The sequence below is a fragment of the Penicillium hispanicum genome (assembly GCF_028827665.1).
Source record: "Penicillium hispanicum strain IBT 35686 chromosome Unknown utg000003l_segment0_segment0, whole genome shotgun sequence".
NCBI classification, from domain to species: domain Eukaryota; kingdom Fungi; phylum Ascomycota; class Eurotiomycetes; order Eurotiales; family Aspergillaceae; genus Penicillium; species Penicillium hispanicum.
The window spans coordinates 3,677,319-3,697,452 of NW_026623195.1; the positions used below are offsets into that span (position 1 = coordinate 3,677,319).

Consider the following 20,134-nt stretch of genomic DNA (forward strand, 5'->3'; position numbering starts at 1 on the left):
AGTAATAAGTTGATATGTAATCTCACGTATATGGATATATACTCCATGCCTAGGTCAGATTAAGACTTATCGCAGAATCCATACTTGTGCACTATGATTCAAAGTGTCAGTATCGAGTCGAAGGAGCCTCCAGCCGACCAAATCTTCCAGCGTCTCGGTCAAGGATGTGCGGCATTTTATTCCATGACGAGATTGGCAATGTGAAGTAATGAAATCGGGCTGCAGAGGGCCAGGGCTGGGGAAATCGACGTTAGCGTGGCCCTCGACTCGTTCGACATCCGGCAGTTGATAAGACTAATCGAATTTAGGAGGCGATGAGATCCTTGGAGAACCAAATTCCGGGGTAAAGAGAATAGGACGAGGTCCGTGTAAGAAAAGGCACCGTGTCCGACCGGCCTTCTAGACATATCGGGGGATGAATGGTATTCCTAGTTGCATCAATCGATGTACTCTAGGTGAAGTATAGCCAAGAACGGTCGATCATGCTCCTGTTGTTTACAAAGCAAGGTTCCATCTTAGAGGGTCGTTTGATGACAGACATGTCACTAGAACCCATGGAATCTGTGACATCACAGTGCCTGATTGCCAGCCACTGCCGCGACATCCACCCACTGCAAGGATGGTTGGGGACAGGGTTTCCGACAGTGCCGGCCTCAAAGGATGACACTCGACGGGAGCTTTTGTTTCAACGAATGCAGCGCCCCTTTGGCACTTTCTGCACTACTCGGAGACATTTGGAGAGACTAGGCGCAGAGATGTCCCGACTGCCGAACACCGAGCGACGGTACACCAATCACGGGCAAAGCCAACCGAATTCTAGCGGTTTCGAACCCTTCGAACACAATGGAAGATTTTGCAAGTGTCAGAATTTTCCAAAGTTTAAAGAGGGGCGCTGTGTCATCACAACGTGGCCACTCTGAGTGGCGATGAATAAGCTTCTTTCACAGTGCATTTCTCGGACACGGGATTTGAGAAGGAGTGGAAGAATATATGCACATGCATCTTGGCTCCACATGTCAGCATTCTAGCTGAGATTGGAAGTCTTCAGGCTGATCGTCCGGATTCCCGGACGTAATGGAACAGACGGAGCAAGCTGACGGTCGATCTTCTTCACCAGAACTACACATAAAATGAAGTGTGCAGTGTCATCAACCCAGTACCCAGGAGCCGAGTCTTCCCCGAGAACGGACATAGATGTTTTTAAGACCGTGATGACATCCTCAACAATGGTTCGAGTGGACCTCGGGACCCTTTCTGAACGGTAAACATTCCAGATTTCGCAGGATGGGCCGCGGCCGAATTGCACGAGAACGTTCCGTCAACGGTTGGTTGGTGAAGATTAGGACGAAGGCGAAGAGTTGCTCGGTATAAAAAGCCATTATGATCCAGCAGAGAGGACCTTGGGAGGGATTCACATTGCAACACAACCCCGACTGAGACTAGCATCGCGATCATCATGGGATCCACCGACTACCAATTTGAAGGCTGGATGGGCCTGGACAAGAACGCTGCCGAGGGTCAGATGGTGTGGCAGCAGTTCGAGCCCAAGCCCTGGGAGGAGACGGACGTGGATATCCGAGTCACGCACTGCGGTATCTGTGGCTCCGACATGCATACTTTGCGCAGCGGATGGGTATTGTTCATCTGTTCTATCCACGCATAGTCATTCCAGCTGACCGGCTCCCAACAGGGCCCAACCAAGTACCCCTGTTGTGTCGGACACGAGATAGTCGGCACGGCTGTCCGCGTCGGCTCGCAGGCCACGGGCAACATCCAAGTCGGAGACCGCGTGGGTGTGGGTGCGCAGAGCGGCGCCTGCTTGAATCGCGATGGCAACTGCGAGACCTGCGCCGCCGGACGTGAGCAGCACTGTAACCGCATGGTGGGCACATACGACGGAGTCTATGCCAACGGGGGCAAGTCGTACGGTGGTTATGCACTGTACAACCGGTCGCCCGCCCACTTTGTCGTCAAGATCCCCGACGCCATTCCCTCCGCTCGGGCAGCTCCCATGCTCTGTGGTGGTATCACCACCTACTCTCCTCTGAAGCAGAACGGCTGCGGCCCTGGAAAGAAGGTTGGTATCATCGGGGTCGGTGGACTCGGTCACTTTGGTATCCTATTTGCCAAGGCCCTTGGTGCGGATCGTGTTGTGGCCATTTCGCGCAAGGCGGACAAGAAGGAGGATGCGTTGAAACTCGGGGCCGACGAATACATCGCGACTGGCGAGGACAAGGACTGGTCCCAGCGTTACTCCCAGTCCCTCGATCTGATCGTATGCACGGTGTCCTCGTCCAAGATGCCCATCGTCCAGTACAGCCAGCTGCTGCGCCCCCGCGGCACCTTTGTGCAGCTAGGCGTGCCGGAAGACGGTGCTCTCGAGATCCCGGCCGCAGCACTCATCATGAAAGGGATCAAGCTCGGAGGTTCCTTGATTGGTAGCCCTGACGAGATTCGGGAGATGCTGGCCCTGGCCGCCGAGCAAAAGTTGACGCCGTGGATCGAGGAGCGGCCGATGAAGGAGGCCAACCAAGCGATCCAGGATATGGAAGCGGGCAACGCTCGGTACCGCTATGTGCTGGTGAATGAGTGGTAATCATAGACGGTTGGAATTGGCGTACATTGTCGGATAGATTGAATTGACTGCACATAAATCACCTTCCACGAATGTGTGTTGTGGCATGTAGTTCTCGGGTTGACCGACCCCGCCAGGCCATCTTCCATCCTCAGGCCAAACGCGCCCGCGCCGCCCCCACGCCCACTTCTAAGCCGCATTTTCCACGGCTCGCAAACATCTTCGACTCTCACACCTGCGGGCATGCCTTCTCTGCTCGATCTCCCCACGGAACTTCGCGGAGAGATCATTGAAAACGTCCTTCGGAGCCGTCGCACGCCACCCGCTGCACCCTCCAAGTCTCAGAGAAGGGAGTTTCAAGATATCCAGTACAAAGCCCTGCGAGGCCGGTGCGGGATCTATAATGAGCAACGGGCTACCCATTGTCCATCGACATGTCTGCCTCTCCTTCTGACCAATCGTCAGCTTTCAGTGGAAACAAAGTGGATACTTGGCCGCCGAGCATCGAGAATCCCATATGTCCTCGACATCTCCGTCTTGAATGACCTCGATCTCTTCCCCACATGGCTGTCGGTGCCGCGGACGACGAACCGCATCGGCACCCTCTGGGTTGATATACGACTCTTCGGGCACATTCTCTCTCGCGACGTGGCCAGGCTATTAGGGGGTGCCGGCGGCCGCTTTGGCTTCCACTGGAGCTTCTACGCGCTGCTCGAGCGTTTCTTCCGATACGGGCCCGTGGATGAAAAGAAAATTCCAGACTCATCCGGGGACAGCTCTTTTTTCGGCAATCCGACGTTCGACGACCGGGATATCTCCGTCGACGTGCTCACGCTCGCATTCCAATCGGCGGAGTCGGAATTTCCCGATCCACCGGACCATATCACGTACAGGATGTGGCGTGTTCGACAATACGGTGCTGATCGCTTCCAACGTCACCCAGATGCACGCGATAAGTACTCCCAGCTTGAGCATTATCGTACCCGGCCGGAGTGGTTGGCGGAGTATCTGTCTTCGGAGATCCGCGGCCTCCTACACATGGGATACCATACGGCAGAATATGGGAAATTCCTTTACGAACGAATCGGTATAATTCGCATGATCGTCGACGGGACGGTGACAGAGATCGACCTCGGGGCGACCCTCGCTGAACAGCGGTTTACTGACCCAGCCGACACCTTCGGCCACGTCTGGCCGCGAGAGGAACGGGTGCCGACATTCTGGAGATGGAAAAAGAACACGCTAGCTCGTCGAGAGGAGCTTGGATTTCCTGTTGTCTGGCCGCAGGATCCAGAGTTGAATGCCTGATGCAGTAGTTGGTTTTTTTGGGGACATTCTGGACCTCCGTATTCGTGATACTCTGAAAGAAGCTATTCCAGAATTGGTGTGCATGCCTCCATTGACAGGCTGCCGACAAGAGTGTGTCGTCTGCAAAAAGAAATCTGAGCCCCATTCTTCGAGTCAATGTTTGTCGGTGGCCGCAAGTATGATGCCAAGCTGCGGACTGAAATATCTATCGTAGAAAAGTCCTTAAGTTCCACAAGTACTTTGTAGAAGTGATTTGACCTTTCTCCCCTAGCTCTTCTGGTACTCACTGCCGCTTGTCTGATGGCCAGTGGAATCTCTTCTGGCTTTTACTTTCACTTCCGATTTTATACTGTCGTCGGAGGTATCAGATCTCTCGAGGCGAAAATTGAGTGGCTTTCTGTCGTTTGGCCTAGATCAACTTCTGGCGTAAGGCCGTGCCTGATCCACTATGCATACCGAATTGCAAAGTCGATGGACGTGAGAGGCCTGCAGCTGGCAACAAATCTACCACATCTTCCTCAGATGGACTACGAGGTTGTCAGACATGACCCAGGCCTGCCATTGTGATTTGAGCTGCTAACTGGGCCCACACACTGGAGAGGAACACGCACAGGAACAACGTATGTAGATGGCCATTGCGTGATCATTTCTATAGCTATGAGCAACAAACTCTGGAAGCCAGAACAAGCTGGAAGCACTCAAAATCCAGGCACAATGGACACAGACTTCAACTGAGGGTCGTCAGAGATTTGTAGGGTGAAGAATCAGGATTTCGAGCATCAACTAGAAGCAGAGCGGATGGGGTATTGTTCTTATTGGAAGACAAGACATCATTGGAAGCCTATCAGACTCCAGAATGAAGAGAACGTTTGGTCGACCCTAAAGTTCCACACCTCGAGAAACTTGCGGTCCGGTGAAGTTCTTCCATGCGCTCCTCGGCGAATGGGTGCCTACGACCAATGTGAAGTAGATGTGATAGAGCAATCTGCTTCTCCTTCGCTACGAAACATCGCAAGCAGCGAACACCATTTCCCCAAGGAGGCAGCTCGTCCAGGATCCCCAAATCTCCATACCCAGACTCCAGATCCAGATAATAGCCATGCGAGTGACCGTCACGACCTCGTCGCCTGGAGAAAGGATCCAGAAATCAAATCACTTCGTCCCCAAATCTCAAATGCCGAACCTCAGACTCCGATCATGATCCTGATGATGATTTCCACGGCACCCTCCTTGTGTCGAGTAGAGTATTGCCCACTCGATCACTTCTTCTCGGAGCTGATCGGAGCAGCAGCCGGAGTGTACTTGGTCTCTCCTTTGCCGTTGTTGTAGTACTTGCTACCATCCGAGTTGGGGTAGTGATAGGTATTCGAGTTAGGTGCCTACTTGAGTGGCTTATTCTGCAGTGACATAGCCAGCTTCATGTGTCCTATTCAGATTCTTGTATCTCACCAGGTGGCCAAAGATTGCAGGATAACCACCCCGTAAAGTTACCAGCTATTTCGACGAATACGAGTGTGAATTGAGAACTCGGATGAGTCACGGAAGTACTCTATTCATGAAGTGGGTTAGAGAAATAATTGCATGTTCAAGTGGCTATTACGCGGCACCAAATACCAAGCTACCTGCCGTCTATCGTCCAGCCTGGTTCTTTTGTACAGATCCCAAGAATGTAAATTTGCAGCTGCGTTCCAATTATGCAACGCTTGGGATTGGATAGAGCCGGATGAGAAACAAAAACAGGCAAAGAGAAATGGAAATGCACAAGCGACACTCTCGCCATGGGGATTGAGTAGATCAAACAATACCAGGATTAGAGCGACGTGTAGACACCAAAAAAATCCTGGGTAGAAGACTATAGAAGAATCATGCCCATTCCGGTCAGGACCGCGGTAGCCACGTAGGCAGCAACCTGGAGGGAGCCAAAGGCCATGCCTGAGTGAACAGTGATGGGGGCGCCGCCGCTGGAGCTGGTGCTGGAGGAGCCGGACGAGCTAGAGTCCGCGGTCGCGGTGGCCTCGGTCGAGACGGATCCAGTGCCAGCAGTGCCAGCCTGCTTCATCTGCGAGGAGCAAGTGCCGGTGGCCTTGGTGGTGGCCTTGGTGGAAGCAGAGCCGGCGAAGCTGCAGGCAGTGGCAGCCTCGTTCTGCTCACTGTAGTACTTGTTCAGGATGAAGGCGAGCTGGTCCTTGGCACCGCACATGCTGTAGGCACCGTACTTGCCGGTGGTGGCATTGGCATCCAGGCCAGAGCAGTCGGTGTAGCCGCAGACAGTACCTAGCAGCTTGCCGAGCTTGCTGGACGACAGACTGCTGTCCGGAACGCAGGCCGAGGCATCGTAGACACAGTCACACAGGCTGGAGTCGGCCGTTGGGGGCAACGGGGAGGCCTTGGCCTGCCAGTCACTGCCCACCGTAGGGCACGCCTGGAGCGCCGTGTTGGTCGGGGTATACGAAGCCTTGTTGGTGCCGGTCGGGTCGGCCGTGGCGATCTCGTTGGAGTACGAGGTAAAGTCCTCCATCACGCTGACACTAGTGCTATCGACGACAGACACCAGACCTATGCGAACAGTCAGTCTCCGGGTCGAGTGCTCGCTGAGCTGCTTTCACGGGGACTTACCGTAGTTGTTGGCCTCCTGGAAGTACATGTACACAATACCGCCAGACCACACGGCGGCCATGTCGTCGCCGTAGAGGGCCTTCACTTCGGTAAACTTGCGGGGGGTGACGGAGTTGCAACCGTATTCAGCAAAGAAGACGGGGGCGGTGTAGTTGCTGAACTCCTCGGTACGGTCCTTGTAGCCGGAGGCTTCGTAGGAGGAGTCACCACACCAGGAATAGATGTTGTAGCCCCAGAAGTCCACGGCCTGGTCTTCAGTTTCGCAGTCGAAGTAGTTGGCGAGGTCCACCCGGATGGACGACACATCGGCGGTGGCATATCCAACACCCATCGACCGGTAGTTCTTATCCTTGATGTACGCCTTCATGTCCCGCACGGCAGCCTTGACAAAGGCGCTGCCGTCGGTGGTCGACGCGCTGTTAGCGACTTCGTTGCCTGCAAAGAAACCGATGGTGTTGTTGTACTTGGACAACTCATCGATTACGCTGGTGTAGCGCTCGTAGAGAGCCACGTCCCAGACAGGATCGTTGCGGTTAATGGCTTCGGTGGTGCTGGAGAGATCGGAGATCACGTAGATGCCAGCATCGGCCAGGGCTGACATGCACTCCGAGTGGTCGGCAGTCGGGTCGATGTAGTACGTCCGGATGACATTGGTGCGCAACTTCTGCATGTAGGGAATATCACGCTTACAGGTAGTAGCATCCGATAGGGGATCCGCAGTCTGAGAGTCTGCTCGGGGTCAGTATCAACCAGATAAACGGACCTCCACGCCGACGGTGTGAGATCGGGAAGGCAGGTCGCGGCCTACATACACTGGTAGGCAACACCACGCAGGTAGCTGTCACTTGGTCAGCATATTCTTGATCCATGGCTATATAGCATCACGGGAGCGGGAATCTGCCTTACAATTGGGTATTGTTGCTGGAGTAGAAGAATTTGGAGCCCTATTGATGATCCAGTCAGCTCGAGTCTTGGGGGAACTGGCTGGATATCACCATCTTCCTTCTCTCGTCTTCTCACCTTGATCTCGATAGTGTCCAGGTAAGCCGCGGCGGACCCGGCCAGGGCTGCCAGAGACAGCAGAGAGAGCTTCATGATGGGAGAGGAATCGCGGGCTCAACTGATACCGCGAGGATGAATCTAGCGAATGGACGGGAGGAAAGCCTCCGGGAGAAATCAGAATCAGCTGGCGGGGTGGGGAAGAAAACGAAAGACTGTATAATGAAGAAGCAGCGCGGAATAATGAATGTATTTCAAAGGTCTGAAAAGACCAGTGGAAGAGAAAACCAGCGCCAAAGAATGAGATGGCCATGCTGGCTACGCCCCCGGGAGCCATTAATAGCCTGGAGCGCCTTCCCAATCAACATGATTTGCTCCTTGCCCCTGACCACCAAGGGGGGCGAGGACGCGTACAACCGACCCAGCTGGCATCCACCAGGCTAACGCTTGAAGAGGCTGGGCTTTGAACAAAATCTGGGCGACGACGGGCACCCGGATGTCAACATTTCCAGGCCGGAGATGATGGACCGCGTCAACTAGCGTTAGGGCTGTAGAGACGAATCGGTTCTGTAGCCCCGAGCGAATGACGAGGGCCAATCATCAGGCCCCACTAACTAAAAGTATCTTGGCTTCTGCAGACTAAGACTCGTTAGTTAGTGCGCTGCGAGAGCTAGGCGTCGTCCACACGGGGGGAGTGCACAGTATAGCGGTACGCATGAGAAATAGGGAGACTGTCAAGAAGCCAGAGACAGTCATCTCAGACATTGTCTTCTTCCCTGAGATTTGATTCGAAACGACGTGGTCGGCTGGGTAAGAATTCTGGAGATGAGGAAGGGAAAAGCGGAAGCTGACGCGGTGCGGTGGGGCCTCGTTGGCTGCAAATGGCGCCGGCAGTGCGTGGCCTTCCACGTCGCACTCTTCGAACGGATGATTCATGGTGTATCAATGCATGCTGCTGAGCATTCGGCTGGTCTCAATAGCAGAGTCAATATGTATCACCAGCTCACTCGGGGCTCATTATATCGCCAGCCTTTTGGTTCCCCGGCGACTAGTTTGGCCGTGCAGTTCAAGGAGTGGTTCGATGTGGAATACCACACTAGAGAAGTCCTCTAGACCACTACGGACTAGTATCGTGGACTAGTCTCCCAAGAATAATAATAATAATCCTATTTATCATCCATGGATATCATATCGTTCAGGAAATTAGGGTGACTACTTATAGCTCCACGCCCGGAAATAATTTCTCCCCGGGGTAGTGCGATGCGCTACCGCGTTGGGGGCATTCTGGTTTGTCCCTCGCGCTGTCTGATCGGACGCTTCTCGAATAATGCAACCGATTGGATTCTGCAAACGGGGTATAATTCTTTCATGGGAAGCCATCAAAGACGCGGACCAATGGTGGCGTGTTCAACCGATCCGCACTGGGAGCCGTATATACTCCGTATACTTCCATAGATGCAGATTAGACTCGATTCGGCTGGTGCATAATGATCAGCTTTTGCCAAGCCAGTCGATCCGGGGATCATGGCTCCACGTGGATTCGACATGATATTCAGTCGATCGACGGTATGTCCGTGGTGAGGAAGGTGATCCGATTGATGGTCCCCGTCTATAGATCTCGTGAGGTCCTAATCATCTCGCCGTTGTGATGCCTCGCGCTTCCACCAGACGCACCCAAAGAGAAAGCTCGATTTGACCGATTGGACTCTACTTGACTACGGTCGAGAACGTACGCACCTCGCTGTCGGCATGATCGGAGAACTCTCAGAGTAAATCGTTTCATAGACTGTAATTGCAATAACTACATTCAATAATCAAACCCCCGAATCCGTATAACAAAAGCAGTACTTATACATCTCGAGTTCTCGGTCGAAAAACAAAAAAAAGGTCGTCGTTTATATCCCTGTACTCTCGTCACGGCGTGATTTTTTTTTGTCGTTGTTTTGTCTTATTATAGGGTGGACTGTCACTTCTCCCCATCACATGCGGTTTTGCTTGCGATGGGCTTCGATGGCCGCTTCGAAGGATCGGATCGTGTCCAGCGGTCGCTCGAGACGGTTCCGAGTGGGATTCGAACGGTCGGGATCCGCTAGATGCGAATTAGCACTCAATTTCTAAACAGCGATCGTCTGGTGTGACCTACTGATGGGTCGGCCCTCCGAGTCCCTGTGTTGAATACTGCGGAGCGAGAAGACATTTTCGGCGCCCGGTTGAGCATTCACAGACACTACGCCTATTAGCATTCATCGCATGGATCCCGCACGGGTTGACCACTTATCGCGTCCCTCTGGAGCACATACTGGGCTGGGCCTCGTAGAGAGCCATATTGGGGTCGGCCTTGCTCTGCAGCGAAGTCTTGGGATGATCCTGCGACTGGATGGAGCCAGTGCGGTCACTGGATGAACGAGAAGCTCCCATTTTGGAGGGTAGGGTCGTCGGATTCAAATAATAACCGCTGTGAAGGATGGAAAGAGCACGACTGATTTCTTCTGGTGATGGTGTGTCTTGTATGTGTGTATATAGTTGACTGCGGGGAATTTCCGGGGGCTGCGATGTCCTTCCCCCGCTATATATATCAGCGGTGCGACATCCCGGAACTGGCAATGCTTCCCCCTTAGCTAAGAATAGATCGCCAGGGCGATACAATGTCTCTGGACCACTCCCAGTGAGGTCACGCAAGCTGTGGCAACAGTGACGGATTGTCACAGATATTGGTGTAAAGCCGATCGCGATCGTCGCGCGGGTCAATGTCCAGCATCCAATTCCGTGGTATGACGTTGCTCCTCCCCAGACACGGCGCTCCTAGTGGCCAGCCACGCTTCAGGCGCGGCATCGCAGAATGCTTAGCATCCATCCACGCCAATCATGCGCCCGGGGACACGCAAGCATCGGTGGCTGAAGGTCCGGTGTGCCGCTCCGACACGGCTGTGATCGAGGTGCCCGAGGGGCGATGCAGATCGAGGTAGACTTGCGAATGGCGGCACACCTGCAGGGGATGATCTAGCACGGCCCAAGCACATGCAGGTACCAGGTCGGAGGATGGAGGGATGGAGAGATGCAGTCTGGAGTTAAGTCCAGCTCGGTGGAGATGACGAACTTCCCCCATTCCATGCGAAGGTCATAGAAAACTTCCGACTCTTCCGGCGGGTCTCGCATTCCCTCGCCAACATCACCGCAGCGCAAGGCGGCCCATCGCGATGGCAGCAGCACGATCTTCAAGTCACGTCTCATATGGGCGATTCCATGACAGCAGTGATTAGCCTCGGTCGTTCGCCCGTCGCACAGGCCAGGATGAGAAATGAGACTGCGAATTGGGGGGGGGCCAGGCAGCCAAGTTCTGCGAGTGGCGATCGGCGATCCGCGAGTCAACTGAATTCGCGCAAACGGGACGGTGCATTCGACAGCCCGGGGCTTGAATCCTCCTCCCCCGACACGGGCAATCGAAACATTCGGCTTGTTTCGTGGTCTTTCTCGGCTTCCCATCACGGTCGGGGTCTGGATCTGCGGTCCGTTTGGGGTCCAAGGTGCTTGAAAGTGTCGCCTCGGCCGCTCTGGATGACTTGTCGGAATGGGAATCAAATCTGCGGCCTTGCATCAACACGGAGGATCCATCACCAACCGCGAGCCCCGAGAAATCATCGCCTTGGATGTTATAGAACAGCTCATGTCCCTCCATACCGCTGGAGTGCACGGCTCGTGGCTTTGTGGTCTGGTTGGCCACCGACCCGACGTGGATACTGGTACTCCAGCATTCCCTAAACGGAGCTTCTGAGTAGTACGACCGCTGAGACAAACACTAGGCTCAGCCTCAGGTTTCGAGCTGCTGGAAGATCGGTCAAGTAAAGCGTTGCTATGCCCATCGTTGCCGGACGATCCTAGGTTACCTCAGTCCTTGTATACGTAAGTAACGTGAGGGACATTGTATATTTCTGAACCGTATGGAGCAGTCCGCTGTGGAATATGACCTCTGAACGGGATGAGGATTGAACATACCGCTCTCTAGGCCGGCTCGATACTCATTCCTATAGACGTTGCCGAAGTACCGGCCAGGACATTTGTTGACAGATATTGTCTAGAGAGATGTCTTTGTAGGCATACTTTACGGTGGAGGAATGGAGCCTTGGAACACGAGTGTTGCAGTCTGGTTACCACACGAGATGCCGCCAGGAAATCACGGACTGGTCGATGATGATCCTCATGCAGCCCTTGCTTTCGTTCCGGAGGGGTGGTGGCTGACAACATTGGAAGTATAGATAGATATATATAGCGGGATCCCCACGGATGGTGATCGAATTCGCAACTTTTTCACCACGAGCCCCACCGATCAATCCCACCATGACGTTGGCATCATTTGTTTTCTCTCGCACCCAAGACGATTGCCTGGAATTCTCTACGATGGTTTGGTTGTCAGTCAAGGATTGTAGCTAGGGCTATCGGCCACATCCCGCGCGCCCATGGCGAAGTCCCGTCGGAATGATGACGATCGAAAACACAACGAGAGCAACAAACCGTCATCTCCCGCAATTCTTGCATACGACGTACGACAGTTGACGGACGTTCGAGCCAGCCACAGGCCTCGGCAGATGCGCCGATGGAATGAAGGGATAGGTTTACGACGATAAACACACCCGGTGCTCGAGAATGCTGCTGACAGGGAAGAATGGCCATACCGGTGACAGTGTTTATAGTCACAAAGATCCCCCTTGACCAGCCTCGCACCTCCCACGAACCCAGCAACCTTCACCATGCGCACTCCCGCTACCTGGATTGGCGCGTTGGCCATTCTTCCACAGGCGCTCGCGTCGTGGCCGCTGTTCTCGACGCAAGCCGCGAGCCCGTCGCAAAACGACCAGCCCAGCGTCGAGGTGAAGACGCTCTTTCAATTCCCCAACAACGGCTCCTGGGTGTCGAACATTGTCCTCCGCTCCAATGGAGACCTGCTGCTGACCCGCCTGGATGTGCCGGAAGTGTGGTCTGTGGATGTCGCCAGCGGCAATGCAACACGCGCCTATACCTTCCCCAACGTCACCGGCTGCTTTGGCATCAGCGAAATCGACGACGACGTGTTTGCCGTCGTGACCGGGAACTTCTCGACGGCGACGTATGCGCCGACAGCCGGGTCCTTCTCGGTCCATCAGCTGGATTTCAGCCCGCAGGAGACCAAGGACGGTGAGCGCGCCCTGTCTCCTGCGGCGTCGAAAATTGCCGCCCTCCCCGAAGCCGAAGCCCTGAACGGCATGATCACCTTCACCAAAGACTCTCACCTGGTCCTGATCGCCGACAGTCCCAAGGGGGCCGTGTGGAAGCTCAACACCCAGACCGGCGAGCACAGCATCGCGTTGAACGATACGACCATGCTGCCCGCCCAGGGGCAAGCACTCCCACTCGGAGTCAACGGCCTGAAGCTCGTGGACGACTACATCTACTACTCGAGCACCACGCGAATGGAGTTTGGTCGGGTCAAGGTGAACGCGAATGCGACCGCGGTGGGGGAGTACGAAATCATTGCCAGCGGCTTCTTGCCCGACAATCTGGATGTGACGCCGGATGGGACGGCGTATATCGCGACCGACCCTCAGAACTCGGTGGTTCGCATCACTCCATCCGGCCAGATCGCCTTGGTTGCCGGAGGACAACTCTCCACGCAGATGCCTGGAGCCACCTCGTGCCGTCTCACTCCGGACCGGAAGACTCTGTATGTCGGCACCAGTGGGGGCCAGGTCGCTCCCGTCTTGGGCGTCTTCAAGGAGCCGGGCAAGGTGCTGCAGATTACCCTGAAGTAATACCAGATGAATGATGTTGATCGGATGGTCGTATTGTGTTGGTCGGTTTCTTCTCGATCCATGAAGAACAAACCACATTGGAGCTTGAGTCTAGGTTAATGCTTTGTCATAATGTACCTTTTATTTTGCTTTGGAATACGCTGTCCCCTAAGAGTTGTATCTTCATTACCTCCATTCGCGATGAGTGATGGAAAGCTTTATAGGATGTGGTCAACATGGCTCAATCGATCCAACTCCGGATATACGGAAACAGCAATGACTCCCCGTCCTCAACGAATAACGAAGCGCTCACTGGTTCCGTATAGTTATGGATGCTCGAGTGGCGACACGCTCGGATGTATTCTGGCCCGGATCTTCGGCATTTCCTCCCCAAGTAGGTAATCCAGCTCGGCGTTAATCAGATAAGACAGAGCGGATTCATCGGCCCCGGGATTTCTCACTGCGTATATATAGATCTCGCCAGGGCCCTGGTCCCCTTGGCTGTGGCATCAGTCCACATCCCGTGAATTTAGCATGGCCGGCACCTCGCTTCGAAATATCCTTGTCGTCGGGGGTTCGTTTGTTGGGCGGGTAAGTAGATTGTGCTCTTTCGTCCTTAGTCAATATTGACCGCGCATCTAGACCACCGCTCAAGAGCTCGCACGAGTGATCCCTCCCACCCACCGAGTGAGTCGCCCCAACCCGAGTCCCGGCAATGACTGAACTGACACTATCACTTAGGTTCTCCTCACCGAACCTCACAGTCATTTCCACCATCTGTTCACCTTCGTGAGTCCCCCCTCCCTCCGTCCAGCTCCAGGCCCGAAGATCTCGCCAGCTGACGTGGTTGCACAGCCTCGTTTTGCGATTGTCCCGGGCCAGGAGCACAAAGCCTTCATTCCATACAGTGGCATCTTCTCCGCCGTCCCCAATCCCACTGCCCACAGCGTGGTGCAGGCCCGGGTTGTGTCCGTCCAGCCCCAGCACGTCGAGCTCGACCGCGAATGGCAGGGCTCCAAGCAGATTCCGTTTGAATATGTCGTTCTCGCCACGGGAACCCGCCTATCCAAGCCCGCGGGGATGGAATTCGACGACAAACCGTCCTCGGTCGAATACCTCCAGAAGCACCAGGCGGATATCAAGGCCTCACGCTCCATCCTCATCGTGGGAGGCGGCGCGGTCGGCGTGCAAATGGCCACCGATCTCAAAGAGTACTACCCGGACAAGGAGGTCACGGTGGTGCAGTCGCGCCCTCGCGTCATGCCCACCTTCCACCCGCAATTCCACGAGCTGATCCAGCGACGCTTCGATGAGTTGGGAATCCGACTCATCACGGGCACCCGCGTCACCATCCCGCCTGGTGGATTTCCCCCGGCCGGCACCAGGTTCGACGTGCAACTCACCAATGGCACGGCCGAGTCGACGGACTTTGTGATTCTGGCAACAGGACAAACCCCCAACAACCAGCCGGTCGCTCAGCTGCCGTCGACGCCCGGAGGTCCGTCCGTGATCAACCCCGACAATGGGTTCATTCGAATCCGACCCACGATGCAGTTCCTGGATGAGCAGTACTCAAACATGTTCGCGGTCGGGGACATCGCCGATACAGGGGCCCAGAAGGCAGCCCGGCCGGGCGCGGCGCAAGCGGCGGTCGCGGCGAAAAATATCCACGCCTTGATCGAAGGACGTACGCCGGAACATCAGTTCGTCAAAGGCCCCGGGGCCATCCATCTCACCCTAGGCATGGTAAGTTGGCTTGGAAAGCTGTCGCCGCAGCCTGACATCGGGCGTCTTCAACGTCACCATCTAATCGCCATCGATAGAAATACAACGTGATTTTCCGCAACCCGAATGACGCCGAGGGCCAGACCGAGCCGTGGATTAACGAGAAGCACGAGTAAGTATCCCTGGATGTGACGACATCACCTGCAATGAGACTCACAGTTACTCCAGTGGCCAAGAAGATATGAACGTGGAAGCAATGTGGCAAAGGCTGGGCATCTCCGTCGAGAATCCACGGCAATATCACATATGAGAAATCCTAGGAGTACCCTTAATGAGCCGTCTATTACGGTTATCTTAAAATGAAAGAAAGGAACATCCGACCACAACAGTTTTCGAAGTACCACCCTTTCGATCATATTCTCTAGGCAATGGAGATGATCAGACAATCCTGTCCGTTGCCGCCTGAAACCCGGGCTCAGAGGGGTCTATGGAGCCGTAGACTTCTCCCAGTTCCAACAGAAGTCGGTAGATGTAGATCGACATGTCAATTTCTCGCAGAACCCGTCGCGACCAAGTGTTGCCCGCCTGCGCAATCTCCTCTGAGAGTCGCTCGCCCACTGGATCGTTGACGAGAAAGTCCATCAATGCTGGAAGCTCTTCCATGCTCATGGTCACCGGGATATAGTGGGCCCATGGGACGAGACGGTCGTCATGCCATTCTTGAAACCAGGTCTGCTTCAAGACGACCGCCTGGCGAGACAGAAGACGGTGGAAGCGTGTGCTCATGCTGTTTCCATCCAGGTCAAAAGAGATATCGGTAGCCTAGGGAGGTATCTTCCGATTCAAAGCTCTCTAGGTCGAGAAGTCGCTCTATGTCCTGACAGGCGGTGCGATCCCCACCCTGCTCACATTTTTTGTATCCTCCCATCTGGACATCAAACGCATTCTTAAAAAGGCGGATCCGGTTTTCGTCGAGATTGCCGGCCGGGGCACCAAAGTAGCGGCTGCGTCGATCACTTTGGCTGTATTTTGGAGCGAGTGGACAAAGGCGACAAACCGCTGCCGGTGTCCATACATCCAATTGAAGCGCAGCGCTTTGCCCCCTGTCGAAGATCCTCGCCACTACAAGCCGGCCTTCTTCTCCAAGGGCACTTGATCCTCCTCCAAGAGAGGGTGAGCGACATAGCAGGGACAGGGGATCAGAATATCGCCAAACGCGGACATGCGACCAAAGCTCAAGATAGGAGCCATCGAGTGGGTATATGAGGAAGTACTCGGGGATGCAATGAAGCCATGGAGCTTTCCCGGTTCTGCGAACTGACAGACGTCCTTCTCCGGACCGAGACGGCTGGTGACTTCACGCGGAATCTGCCTGCATGAATCCCTCACCTGGGGCTCAATCGATCGCCCCGTGCTTTCCATAAACTCAACGTCGATGGGCTGGGAGCCGGACTTGCTGAGCACCCGGGGCTCGTCAATTGTGTTCAGGTAAAAGAGGGTCAATCCGGTTGCTGTTTGCGATTGATCCTCGTCGTTACGAGCATCGCTCTTCTCGCACGGCCTCGCCGTACCTGGGTGTCTGTTTGGCGGGGCGTCTTGCTATGTAGTCACCGGCGCTTGCAAGGTACTCTGGGATGACGAGAATCAACCATCCAGGAGTCGGCTATGCTTCCCCCGTTGAATCATGATAATGACAATTCCCTCGGTCAGTCAATGGGCTCACAGGCCCGGCTCTTCCCATCATTTCCGCATGCGGCGAGGCAGGAACCCCGAGTCCAATAGAAAGATCACGCAAGGGATGCCGGATTGCTTCGCATATGCTGCTTTAGGGAATCGGCCACCTCCCTTCTGTCGACACTTGGGCAGGGGAATGAATGCATTGGAATGCTCGGCATGTTAATCTGCACGCCTGACAATTGCCATAACAACGCCGAGGCAAATGGTGACTTCTGCTTCGTGAGGAGGCGAGAAGATCGGATGGACCTTTCTGGAGTTCAGATTGCTACTCTGCATTTTCCCGGACGAGCAAGCGATAGGTGACAAGAACCTCTGAGGTCTAGATCGATATATATCGATGAGCGAGGGTAGATTCTGGACAATTGTGTAGAGGTGAACAGGAAGTGGCAGAGATTGATAGATTGATCTTTGGTGGTTGAAACAGTTGCCTCAGGCGCTGAACCGCCATCAACAACAGCCAGAACTCTCCGTCATTGAGAGCGAGATCTTTCACCCCCCACCATCATCCTCTCGGTAGGAAAACCGAGAGTGGTGTCGGCCAATTCAGACGACCCAGGAAAACGCTCTGGGGGTATTTCTCTCATGCAGCAGGCATGTGGTGTGAATATTATCGTGAACCATCTGCCAGGTGTGCTGACTCGATTGATCCACAGCGATCGGTGGCTGATTCTGTCAGCGTTCACTACTCACGATCGGGCGACAACCTCTATGCTCGCGATTCAATCGGTCGCAGAGCCTTGCTTCTCCTGGGCACATACCAGATCTCCATTTTCAGCGTGGTCTTCATCTTTGTGCACCGTGTCTTCGCATGAAGCAACAATCGCCAATTTCCCTTCAAGTCAACTTGTCGCCCATCCCCGCAAGACCGACGTCTCGGCAAGTCGCTCTTGAGAGCTTTCATCATGCCTTTTTAGCCATAACCAGCTGTCGGTTTGCCCATGGTTCCTGATTGATAGTGTGGATTTTTCCATGACGAGATTGATAACCGTGATTCGGTTTTTATCTCCGCGGAACTGCATGATCGACCGGTGCGGGTCGGAGCGGGCGAGGTAGAATTTTTACCGCAGATACGATTCGCGCCCTTATCAATCCGGCATCGGGCCCGAATGGCCAATTGGATGGTCCGGGGTGACGGACTAGGTCCTCGCCTCCAATCTTCAATCTTCTCGATCTTTATTTACGCGAGGGGCTCCTCTCTCTGACACTCCCCCTCGCGTAGAATCCTCGTCCAACACCACGAGATCCCCGCCCGGCAAAGAATATGTCTCGCCTAGCCGGTGACAAGATCGGGACCCAGGAGCCCAACACCGTCATCGTCAGAAGCGAGCCCGAGGGCGGACTGGAGGATCCGTATCGACCCACGAAATGGCAAAGCAATGTCACCATTCTAAGTTGTGTATGTCTGCAAGCTGGGTAGGAAGTGGCATTTTTCGTTTCTAACGGTGACCTAGTACATCGCCAACTTCAGCGACGGGTTCCAAAACACACTGGCGAACCCGACCAATGTGATCTTCAAGAAGCTCCTCGGCTCGAGTGGGTACCCATCCGACATGAAAACCAGGATCAGTAACTCCGTGATCATTGGAGCCATCCTGGGTGTAGTCGTTCTGGGATATAGTTCCGACATGTTTTCCCGACGAGCGGGCTTGCTCTTCACCTCATCTCTGGTCGCAATCGGTACATTGATGTCGGTGTTTGCTTTTCAAGTCCGCCCATCCCAGAACATGCTGTGGTACTTTGTGGTGGCCCGCGGAATTGCTGGCTTTGGAGTAGGGGGGGAATATCCTCCGAGTGCGGCTGCGGGTCTAGAGGAGTCAGACGATGTATGTATACTCCCCATCACTCAAACGCAACGAAAGGGGCATCTTGCCGACCCGATGTAGGTCCTGAAAGCATACCGCGGCCCTCTCTTTGTGTCCTTTACGTCGCTCATGGCAACGCTCGCCGGTCCGATTTTACAAATCACTTATTTGATTTGTCTGGTCGCCAGTGACAACGATCTCACTGTTACCTTCCACGCCATTTATTCTATCGCGATTATCCTTCCCGTTGCTGTGATGATACTGCGCATGTTCATGGTGGACTCGTCGCTCTTCCACCGGTCTAATCTCCGGCACCAGCGTCGATCGGCAAGGCTCTACTTGCTCCTCGCCCGCCGGTATTGGCGGCGGATCCTGACCACTTCGCTGGCGTTCTTCTTATATGATTTCATCAACTTCCCCAATAGCATCATGTCCAGCACTATCATCGCGTCGTTGGTGAGAGATCATGATATCCGCAAGACCGCCATCTGGCAGGTCGTGCTTGCCGTTCTCCCGGTCCCGGGGGTTCTCATCGGGGCTTGGCTGACCAATGCCATTGGAAGACGAAACACCGGGATTCTGGGGTTCGGTGGGTATGTTGTCCTGGGATTTATCATTGGTGGCACGTACTCGAAACTCTCCCAACATATTGCGGCGTTTGTGGTCCTTTATGGCCTCTTGCAGGCATTTGGCCATATGGGCCCCGGGGCTACTATTGGGCTGATTTCTTCCGAGTGCTTCCCCACTGCCATGCGAGGGATGGGCTATGGGATCGCAACGGCCTTTGGCAGAACAGGCGCAGCTGTGGGGACAGAATGCTTTACTCCTCTTGAACAGAACGCCGGTCAAAACTCGACCTTTTACCTGGCGGGCGGAGTAGCAATCATTGGGATGCTGGTTTACCGTTTGCTGCCGGAAAGTAGTCATCTCGATCTCGCAGAGGAAGATCGACTGCTGGAGGAATTCCTTGAAGAAAAGGGTTACCGGATGGGAAAGAATTAGAACGTTGAATACGTTGGAAGATTATCAACACTAGTTCAGCCTTTGAGGAACTTCAGTGGCTGCGTCTTGGTGGACTTTGGTGCCCCGGAAGAAGCTCAAACGATGCCAATACCCCGAATCTAGGAGGATATAGTCCAATCCAGGTATTACCCAATTGTTCTCACAGAAAAGAGACGTTCATCGAATCAGATCTCTCGGGCAAAGTGGGACGCTTGCTGGGTGTTTTATCGACGTGCTGCGGCTACCACCAAGAAGGGTAGATGGATGTGCTTCGCTAATGTGACCCTGGAGATCATCACTAAGCCGCCCTAAAAAGACACCTGGCTTCTGACTGGGCAGTTCCATCGACAATCGGAAATAGAATTTTGTCTCCGTTTCGGTACATGATTGGGGTTCTCTGCGGTGTTCTGCAATTACGTCTGCAGCGGCCACAACGACCAGTCCGTCTAGAACATCAAAATCGGCGTCTGCAGGTGCCGCTGCTTCGGTTACTCGATGAAACAGGTTGGACTGTAGGAGCTGCCCGTGTGGAGTCTCCACGATATGTTTGTTCTAATTGCTATGTATTGACTCTATCGGACGATATTAGTACCAATCTAATGCTTTTT

At 54.3% G+C, this 20,134-nt stretch overlaps 10 protein-coding genes across 10 annotated transcripts; 5 read left to right on the top strand and 5 right to left on the bottom strand.

Moving 5' to 3' along the window:
• Positions 1–1,456: 1,456 nt before the first annotated feature.
• Positions 1,457–2,596, top strand: N7459_003772 (NAD(P)-dependent alcohol dehydrogenase; the record flags this gene model as incomplete). The annotated part of the gene is made up of 2 exons (XM_056942956.1): positions 1,457–1,633; positions 1,691–2,596. The coding sequence occupies 2 exons, from the start codon at positions 1,457–1,459 to the stop codon at positions 2,594–2,596; spliced, it is 1,083 nt and encodes a 360-aa protein (XP_056802839.1).
• Positions 2,597–2,818: 222 nt separating this feature from the next.
• Positions 2,819–3,883, top strand: N7459_003773 (uncharacterized protein; the record flags this gene model as incomplete). Its single annotated transcript, XM_056942957.1, has 1 exon — positions 2,819–3,883. One exon carries the CDS (start codon positions 2,819–2,821, stop codon positions 3,881–3,883), a length of 1,065 nt encoding a protein of 354 aa, XP_056802840.1.
• A 1,852-nt stretch (positions 3,884–5,735) lies between these two features.
• Positions 5,736–7,594, bottom strand: N7459_003774 (glycoside hydrolase family 72 protein; the record flags this gene model as incomplete). The annotated part of the gene is made up of 5 exons (XM_056942958.1): positions 5,736–6,439; positions 6,500–7,228; positions 7,312–7,337; positions 7,406–7,443; positions 7,520–7,594. The coding sequence occupies 5 exons, from the start codon at positions 7,592–7,594 to the stop codon at positions 5,736–5,738; spliced, it is 1,572 nt and encodes a 523-aa protein (XP_056802841.1).
• A 1,883-nt stretch (positions 7,595–9,477) lies between these two features.
• N7459_003775 (DUF2406 domain-containing protein) lies at positions 9,478–9,916 on the bottom strand (the record flags this gene model as incomplete). Its single annotated transcript, XM_056942959.1, has 3 exons — positions 9,478–9,587; positions 9,642–9,731; positions 9,799–9,916. 3 exons carry the CDS (start codon positions 9,914–9,916, stop codon positions 9,478–9,480), a joined length of 318 nt encoding a protein of 105 aa, XP_056802842.1.
• Positions 9,917–10,498: 582 nt separating this feature from the next.
• N7459_003776 (uncharacterized protein) lies at positions 10,499–10,981 on the bottom strand (the record flags this gene model as incomplete). Its single annotated transcript, XM_056942960.1, has 1 exon — positions 10,499–10,981. The coding sequence occupies one exon, from the start codon at positions 10,979–10,981 to the stop codon at positions 10,499–10,501; it is 483 nt and encodes a 160-aa protein (XP_056802843.1).
• A 1,262-nt stretch (positions 10,982–12,243) lies between these two features.
• Positions 12,244–13,281, top strand: N7459_003777 (uncharacterized protein; the record flags this gene model as incomplete). Its single annotated transcript, XM_056942961.1, has 1 exon — positions 12,244–13,281. One exon carries the CDS (start codon positions 12,244–12,246, stop codon positions 13,279–13,281), a length of 1,038 nt encoding a protein of 345 aa, XP_056802844.1.
• A 513-nt stretch (positions 13,282–13,794) lies between these two features.
• On the top strand, positions 13,795–15,295 carry N7459_003778 (uncharacterized protein; the record flags this gene model as incomplete). The annotated part of the gene is made up of 5 exons (XM_056942962.1): positions 13,795–13,851; positions 13,903–13,947; positions 14,002–15,006; positions 15,084–15,157; positions 15,214–15,295. 5 exons carry the CDS (start codon positions 13,795–13,797, stop codon positions 15,293–15,295), a joined length of 1,263 nt encoding a protein of 420 aa, XP_056802845.1.
• A 128-nt stretch (positions 15,296–15,423) lies between these two features.
• On the bottom strand, positions 15,424–15,930 carry N7459_003779 (glycosyl transferase family 90 domain-containing protein; the record flags this gene model as incomplete). The annotated part of the gene is made up of 2 exons (XM_056942963.1): positions 15,424–15,807; positions 15,895–15,930. 2 exons carry the CDS (start codon positions 15,928–15,930, stop codon positions 15,424–15,426), a joined length of 420 nt encoding a protein of 139 aa, XP_056802846.1.
• Positions 15,931–16,107: 177 nt separating this feature from the next.
• On the bottom strand, positions 16,108–16,729 carry N7459_003780 (uncharacterized protein; the record flags this gene model as incomplete). The annotated part of the gene is made up of 2 exons (XM_056942964.1): positions 16,108–16,584; positions 16,709–16,729. 2 exons carry the CDS (start codon positions 16,727–16,729, stop codon positions 16,108–16,110), a joined length of 498 nt encoding a protein of 165 aa, XP_056802847.1.
• A 1,254-nt stretch (positions 16,730–17,983) lies between these two features.
• N7459_003781 (uncharacterized protein) lies at positions 17,984–19,526 on the top strand (the record flags this gene model as incomplete). The annotated part of the gene is made up of 3 exons (XM_056942965.1): positions 17,984–18,118; positions 18,174–18,545; positions 18,606–19,526. The coding sequence occupies 3 exons, from the start codon at positions 17,984–17,986 to the stop codon at positions 19,524–19,526; spliced, it is 1,428 nt and encodes a 475-aa protein (XP_056802848.1).
• Between the last annotated feature and the right edge of the window lie 608 nt (positions 19,527–20,134).